The 7,128-nt window shown below is 39.8% G+C and overlaps 1 protein-coding gene across 1 annotated transcript; it reads right to left on the bottom strand.

Moving 5' to 3' along the window:
• Nucleotides 1-585: 585 nt before the first annotated feature.
• On the bottom strand, nt 586-4,693 carry LOC100376595 (retinol dehydrogenase 11-like). Its single transcript, XM_002739856.3, has 4 exons — nt 4,499-4,693; nt 1,942-2,184; nt 1,523-1,825; nt 586-1,390 (listed from the first exon to the last, which is right to left on the bottom strand). The coding sequence occupies exons 1-4, from the start codon at nt 4,626-4,628 to the stop codon at nt 1,056-1,058; spliced, it is 1,011 nt and encodes a 336-aa protein (XP_002739902.1). The 5' UTR covers nt 4,629-4,693; the 3' UTR covers nt 586-1,055.
• Between the last annotated feature and the right edge of the window lie 2,435 nt (nt 4,694-7,128).

Genomic DNA, 7,128 nt, shown 5'->3' with positions numbered 1-7,128 from the left:
GAGTCAATCAAAGTGAACGGTCTTGTAGTCCATCCTAATTGGTCAACATTTCAGTGTGTATCACATTTTTCTCATTTCTTGCATATATATAACAAACTTGCTGTCATTATTTCGCGTCCAGCGACTGTAGTTTGCAGTAAATTACTAGGGGCGTCCACACCCCGAACTCAAAAGTAACTCATCTGGTATATGAGCAAAATTCACTGTACGCATGCGCACATTTCAAGCAATATAAACAACTACTACAATTTGGCCAGAAATTGTTGGAATATCAATTTTTAACTTATATAAATTATAACGCAATACCATTCTGGATCATAAATCGATCTCAAAATGTTGGAATGTTTGAAGTTCAATTAAAAATACTTTTTTTTCATTTTTAAACTGCGTGGAATGTATAATAAACTGTGCAGTTACTCAATGAAACAATGCTGCATTGTGTCTTGCCGGGCGTATTCTTTACCCGACAAGTTCTTGCATTCAAGCAAGTTACATCTATGTTGCAATACAATGGAATGTAAAGTTCTTATAAGTACTTTGTTTTGTTCACATGTTATGGGAAATTGTTTTCTTTTTCCAAATAACCCAACCGAACACCTGTACTCTACTTGTCTAAAGCAGGGGAGGTCGTCATCTGCGCACGCGCAGAAATTATTGACGTCTAAGCGACGAAATCAACTCACGCTAAAATTGCAAAGACAGACGCTTTGTTTAAATAACGACACATGGCGGTCTTCCTCATGCGCAGATGACGATTGCCTTCTTCTGATTATCCACTTCAAGAGAGTTGTTCTACCTGCATGTTTGCTGTCTGTCGGTTATCTAACCGTCTGCCTGTCACTCTGTCCGACTATTGTATATGATGGAATTCAATAAGTCCTCTTTTAAAAAAAGTGAATAATATTTCAGAAAATGTGCCATTTTTGGCAAACCTGCAGATTTGATAATAAATACAATAATTTGATTAATTGACTGTAAAACATTTTCATCCCGGTTCTCATAAAAATGTCACTTTAATGCTCGTGTAGATCAGAAGTGATCCCAAGCGTACCGCTTTACATCATACCGAAGCTCCTTTGCCTCGAAGAAGATTCGCGGACTGCCCTGACATTTTCAACGTAAGACTTCCTTCTCGCGAGTCCAACCATTCTCTCACTTTTCTCCCACAATCCCTTGGCAACCACGTCGTCCCTGGCAAACGGAAGAACCCATCTTGGTGTACATCCTTTGAAGTAACTGCCTGAGTATTGTTCTAAATTTGGAGCAACGCAACAATGTACGGGAGTGTGAATACTATGTTCGACCGGTTTCATGAACAGAATTGAGACCATGGGTTCGATGGCTCGCAACCAACCGTACCAATTCCGCTTCATATCTGAGTTAATCATGCCTATGAAATAAAAAAAAGACCAAAACAGGTACGTGAGATATGATGGTGACTTCGTACAAAGTAAACAATTTTACAAAGCATGTTATATTATCTGAATGTAATTTTGGCGGCAAAATGAAGTCGCCTGCTTACCGGGATGCAATGAGAATGTCGAGACGCCGGTCCCCTTCGTTATTTTTGACAAATGGTGAGTGAATAGGACGTTGCATAGCTTTGTGTTGCTGTAGGCTTGAGTTCTGTCGGAATTGTGGTTGAGATTTTCTAAGTTGATTTTTCCAAACATGTACATGTCTGACGCGATGTTGATAACACGGCCCCCGCCGTTTTCCCTCAATTTGTCCATCAACAGGTTGGTGAGTAGAAAGTGACCAAGGTGGTTGCTGCTGAAGACGATATCGTAGCCGTCTTCTGTCAGCTCATGCTCTTTTAACAGACCTGTAACGTAATGTCGGATAATCGAATGATTAAAACACGAGAACAATGTGAAAGTTTGAATACATTGTGCATGAAAATCGACGAATCCGTTTAAAAGAACTGTTTCGTCTGCTTACCGGCGTTGTTAATTATGATATCCAGTCGATCTTCAGTGTTACAGAATTCTTGAGCAAACATTCGAACGCTCTGCAAACTGGCTAGATCGCAATGCATGCAGAGGACATCTTCATTGTCTGTGATAGCAGTAATTTCATTGGCTGCCATGGTCCCTTTATCTTTGTTACGGCACGCTAGGATCACTCTAGCGCCACGTTTTGCTAATTCCAGTGCAGTCTGTTTCCCAATTCCCGAATTACCACCTACAGAAGCGAACAAAATGAGTAAACAGATAAGTAAACTTCACGCTGATTTGAAATTGTGTTATTTTTACGTCCCATTGCCATCATTGTCGAGCTGTACAAAGGTCCGTCTGCCTTAACACGACGTTTGGCACTATTCATGGGAAATAACGGCTTTATATTAGTAGTCATTCATTCAACATCCAACATGTTCTATTCCCTGTATCGCTGTTCAAAACCATCAAAAATGTTAACCATGTTTTACTAACTCCTGTCAATAAATAAATATTACGCTCATAAATGATGAAATGATAAAATCTAATGACCAGCCCAAAGTTTATACTTAGGTGCTAGAAATGCTCGCATATTTTACTTCTCTTGTGTGTGGGTTTGATAGTCTGTATTATCTCGTAAAGATCATACGACGCGAGAACCAATTCGTAAACCGGTATTCGAATTTAGACAAAACACTGTCTCAGACTTGTTTTCAAGGGGTCCAGGCTTATTTTCTGAAGTATTGTCACGCAACCAACGGAAGTATACTGTTTTTTTGATTGGTTAAATAGGACGCTGGTCGGCTATAGAGAAAAAACAGCTGGCTTGCCGCTCCACTGAAATTGTCCCCTTCGGGTAAGCAATCCTTCTGGGATAAGTGACGCACGGGAGTCACGATTGACGTCATCGAACTCATTTGTATAATAAGATGTTCACAGATGAACAGGTTTCTTTTTGTTGCCTTAGTTGTAAGTAGACACGCCCCTTTGGTGTTCTGTATTCTCAGGGATATCCTCGCTCAGTGACCACCGGAATCAATGCATCGTAATTACTCGCAGGCCAAAAGAAGATAAACTAGAAAACATCCTTTCAGAAAAAGAACCTCCAGACAAAATATTCCACCCTTTTAGAGGAAAAGAGATTGAGCATAACACGTGGCTCCAAATTGCAACCAATGAATACCATTTTGATCAGGAATACAAATTACTCAAAATATTCGAAAAATTGGAATAATTATTGTTTGCATAGTACAATCGTGTTGATTCAAACTCCAAAGTTTCTCTTTTGGATGTGCAGGTGCAAACTCATCAAATTAATCGGTGGCTTGTGGTGAGCTGCCTCGTTAAACATTGCATTCTATTCTGAAGCCAAATACCTGGGCGTTTAGAAATTGTTTCGTCTTTTCGTTACTTATCACAAAGTGCAATTTTAGGGAGCAAATTCTTAAAATGTGCATTTGATTCAAGTTGGCAAGACATAGTTTTCTATTTCCTTTTATCAATTCACGAACAGATCATTGTCTTTCAAAAAAAAGTGCTCATTGTTAAGAGAACAATTCAAGGACGTGTTGTTTATCTTGTTTAGGCTTCCAAAATATCCTTGATTGGAAATCCTTGATTATTTTATTCAGGCCCCTGGATTTTTATTGTGACGAGCATTCGCAATTTATAAGTTATCGACCCCCTTTTTAAAAGAAACAATTTGCGAAGAATCAATGCGAGTCTTGCATTGTTATATTATAAAACATCGCCAAATTTGGTGATCGCAAGGACTTTTCACTTCAAAGTGATCTTAAGTCTTGTGTGAAGTTTTAAGAAAGAAAAAAACAGCCTTGAGGACCCCATAAAACGATTGTTCTCTGCACAATTTATCCGGGCTACGCAAAAGATAAAAGAACTGAAAAACACGGCATTGTTTTGCGTCCAAGTGCCTGGTCAGTTTCTAGGACAGTGGGTTTATACGACAGGTTCAACTTGCAAGAACTCACATAATTTTTGAACCAAAATTAAATCAATCGAATGCTTTTCATTTTCAAGTATGGAGTACACGCATTCCCTGTTCTTTCTTGTAAAATGTTTCGAGCTCTGTGCTTAGGAGAAACCTTAACGTCCACCCTTGATGATGTTTGCGAATCTTCCAACAAGTTCGTTGTGGCATTAACGTTGGCAGACTACTGCCCCAATCGGTCGCACATGTACCAGAATAATGTATGAGCGCAATATAATTACAAAACCAATATTAAAAAAAAAAATACGACAGGTTCAACTTGCAAGAACTCACATAATTTTTGAACAAAAATTAATTCAATCGAATGCTTTTCATTTTCAAGTATGGAGTACACGCATTCTCTGTTCTTTCTTGTAAAATTTTGCGAGCTCTGTGCTTAGGAGAAACCTTAACGTCCACCCTTGATGATGTTTGCGAATCTTCCAACAAGTTCGTTGTGGCATTAACGTTGGCAGACTACTGCCCCAATCAGTCGCACATGTACCAGAATAATGTATGAGCGCAATATAATTACAAAACCAATATTAAAAAAAAAAATAAGAAGCAAACTTACCAGTGATGATGACTGTTTTTCCATCCAGTCTGTCTGGGCACATGCATTTATCGGAAGTTTTAGCGATGTAATAATAGATGGCGAAGCATACAGCGAATACAACCCCCATGAAGACTACGTTAAGTACCATGCTTGCGTGCTAGTTTCAGACGTCTATAAAACGTAACTATACAGTAGCTTAGATGTTTCGCAACTAACTGAGAGTGGTTTCTCCGCTCCATTTATACTCTCCCATGAGTCATCGAATGCAAATAAACCTATTCAACGAATCCACATTGACGTCAGCGGGGGCGATTCCATTGGTGAGATCTGGTTTCACTTGCCACTGGTTGCGTGACGTAATTACTAGGCTGTGCGTCCTAAATGCTGGCATATAATACATCTTCTCGGAAGTGAGTCGGGACATAACGAGGACCTCGGCTTACGTGGCGGTCGCCACGTAGACTACACGAAGGTCACGGCGACATCTTCTCTCTACGATATTGGTTTTAATGGCGCCACGTTGTGTATCTTCGCCGGCAACTTAATATCATAGCACTTCCGGCGGGCGGCCTGAATCAGGTCACTCCCTGCTGTGTAATCCGCTTCGTCATGCCAGAACTGCGGGGTCTGTTATATCGTTCTACTTACTTAATATGGATATTGCATGTGATTGTCATCCATGGTGGTCTACCTGACCGATCCTCTCATGCTGTCTGTGCGGAACACGGCGTCCGGACCTCCCGTGTCTGAATCGATACCGCTCCACCCTTTAATCGTTGAGTAACGGAAGAACAGAGCTCATTAACATAGTTGTAAAATATTAGAAATAACAACAAATCCGCAAAAGGCGAACGGAAGTTTTGAGATTCCCACACTATTTTTTTCTATTGTGACGACACAATAGCTGTTGACGACTGTCAGTACTTTTTATCATTGGCCAGAGGTCACCGTCAGTTTGAAAACCGATCCGTAGTGGCACGCGTAACCATATTCTGTCTCAAATTTAACGGCGCTGCCAAGACCTATTTTTCTATAAAACCACATTTGACGCGAAAACCCTGACTCCGTGTTCCACTACCATATTATATGACAGTCTTGCCAGTTTAGTATAAATCAGTGTAACATAATGCGTATTCGAAATACATTATTGTTTTGTTTATTTTACTGTAATTTACGTTACAGACAGAGTTACAGACAGAGTTATACCAGTTAGGACTACCTGTCTTAAAACTGTGGGCCTGGATGAGAACGGGAAACAAATCATGCAATATGTGAATACAACATTTACAGAAATTACTCCAGCCCGCACGCTTTGAAATGTATACCGCTTAGTATATAGAACAAGTACCATAATACATATTATGGTACTCTTTGCGTGCACATATTATTGCCCAAAGCAAACAACCACACAATCACATGTGATGCTGAGAACAAAATTGCGATAGAAATGTATTTCGACGCTGAAAATTCATACATTGAGACGTATGACTAACTACAGGTAGCACAGACAAGGTTGACCAGAGCATAAATAATGCGAATTTCCTCCTATCAATAAAAAGCCCACCTATGAAGTTATGAAGTAGATACCCAGGCAGACAATTGGCGGGTAAGACCCGGTAATTATACGAGTTATTATTCGTTTCTCGTTGTTGGGTGTATAAATAAGATCCGGGCGTAGGATGTTCTACACGACGCAAGAATCGCCTAGTCTACTACACTGCTTCCATAATTTCTACTCATATTTTGAACTTGAGTTTCAAATGAGTAAACATATAACAAACAACTATGTAAACCTTGCCGATCCATGAGAGTGAGCTGTGAAGGCCGAAGACTTCGCCGTTATTATTATACAATAACAAATGTTTTTCGTAACCAGGGGACTATTAGTAATACTTGGTATTTGAAATAAAATGTAATGTGACGTCACTGGTTGAGCGAAATAGATTTTATTTCACCGTCGCTACCTGGAATCGACAGCAGTAATGGATGCGTTGTTAATTATTTCCGATTTTCATTGGCAGTATTGCAATGTAGTGTAGTTTTGTCATATTGCCACTTTGCAGTATTCGTCATTATACTCATTGATATTCCAATGGTATACATCTCACAACGTGTCAAATGGGTGAAGGATATTGAAGAAATTGGCAAACAACTGCTTTGGCATTTAAATATGAAGTTGGCGCGTGTGTGCTGGTTAGTTTTAACGTCTAGGCATGAAACAAATATCTGAGTTCACTGATTTCTGATTTCTGACACAGTTACAAGGAAAGTAGGAAGAAAACTTCCCGTCTCGGAGACAGTCGAGTAGCAAGTTTAAATAAATCTACAGATCATGGAAGTGAAAACTTTCAGTTTTTCATCACGACAATTTATTATCAAAAATCATCTTTGTCATAAGAAAGAGGAGGTATGTCCGACACCGACCGCAGATTCATCGATAGCATAACCTTGGTTCCTGCCGGCCTGGCCGCTGGTGTGCAAATAATCACGCGTTCTTTCTCACGTGGCCTGGCTCAGTGTCCTTCTCTTGTGGTTTCCGACACTTTGGGGCATGCCCATTCAATTTAACTTTGACGACACAATACGTGCCGACAAAATCAACTTCCGATAAATGATATGTTCCTTTTCATAGCACGGATAATCCCAAC

Source organism: Saccoglossus kowalevskii, chromosome 16 (genome assembly GCF_978046115.1).
Source record: "Saccoglossus kowalevskii chromosome 16, keSacKowa6.1, whole genome shotgun sequence".
NCBI classification, from domain to species: domain Eukaryota; kingdom Metazoa; phylum Hemichordata; class Enteropneusta; family Harrimaniidae; genus Saccoglossus; species Saccoglossus kowalevskii.
The sequence above is the reverse complement of the archived record's forward strand: the minus strand, read 5'-3'. Positions and strand labels throughout refer to the sequence as shown.

Coding starts and splice junctions, on each gene's coding strand:
- LOC100376595 (XM_002739856.3), bottom strand. CDS start 4,628: ATGGTACTTAACGTAGTCTTCATGGGGGTTGTATTCGCTGTATGCTTC. Junction 2,185..4,498: donor AAAAACAGTCATCATCACTG/GTAAGTTTGCTT, acceptor TCGCTTCTGTAG/GTGGTAATTCGGGAATTGGG. Junction 1,826..1,941: donor TATCATAATTAACAACGCCG/GTAAGCAGACGA, acceptor ATTACGTTACAG/GTCTGTTAAAAGAGCATGAG.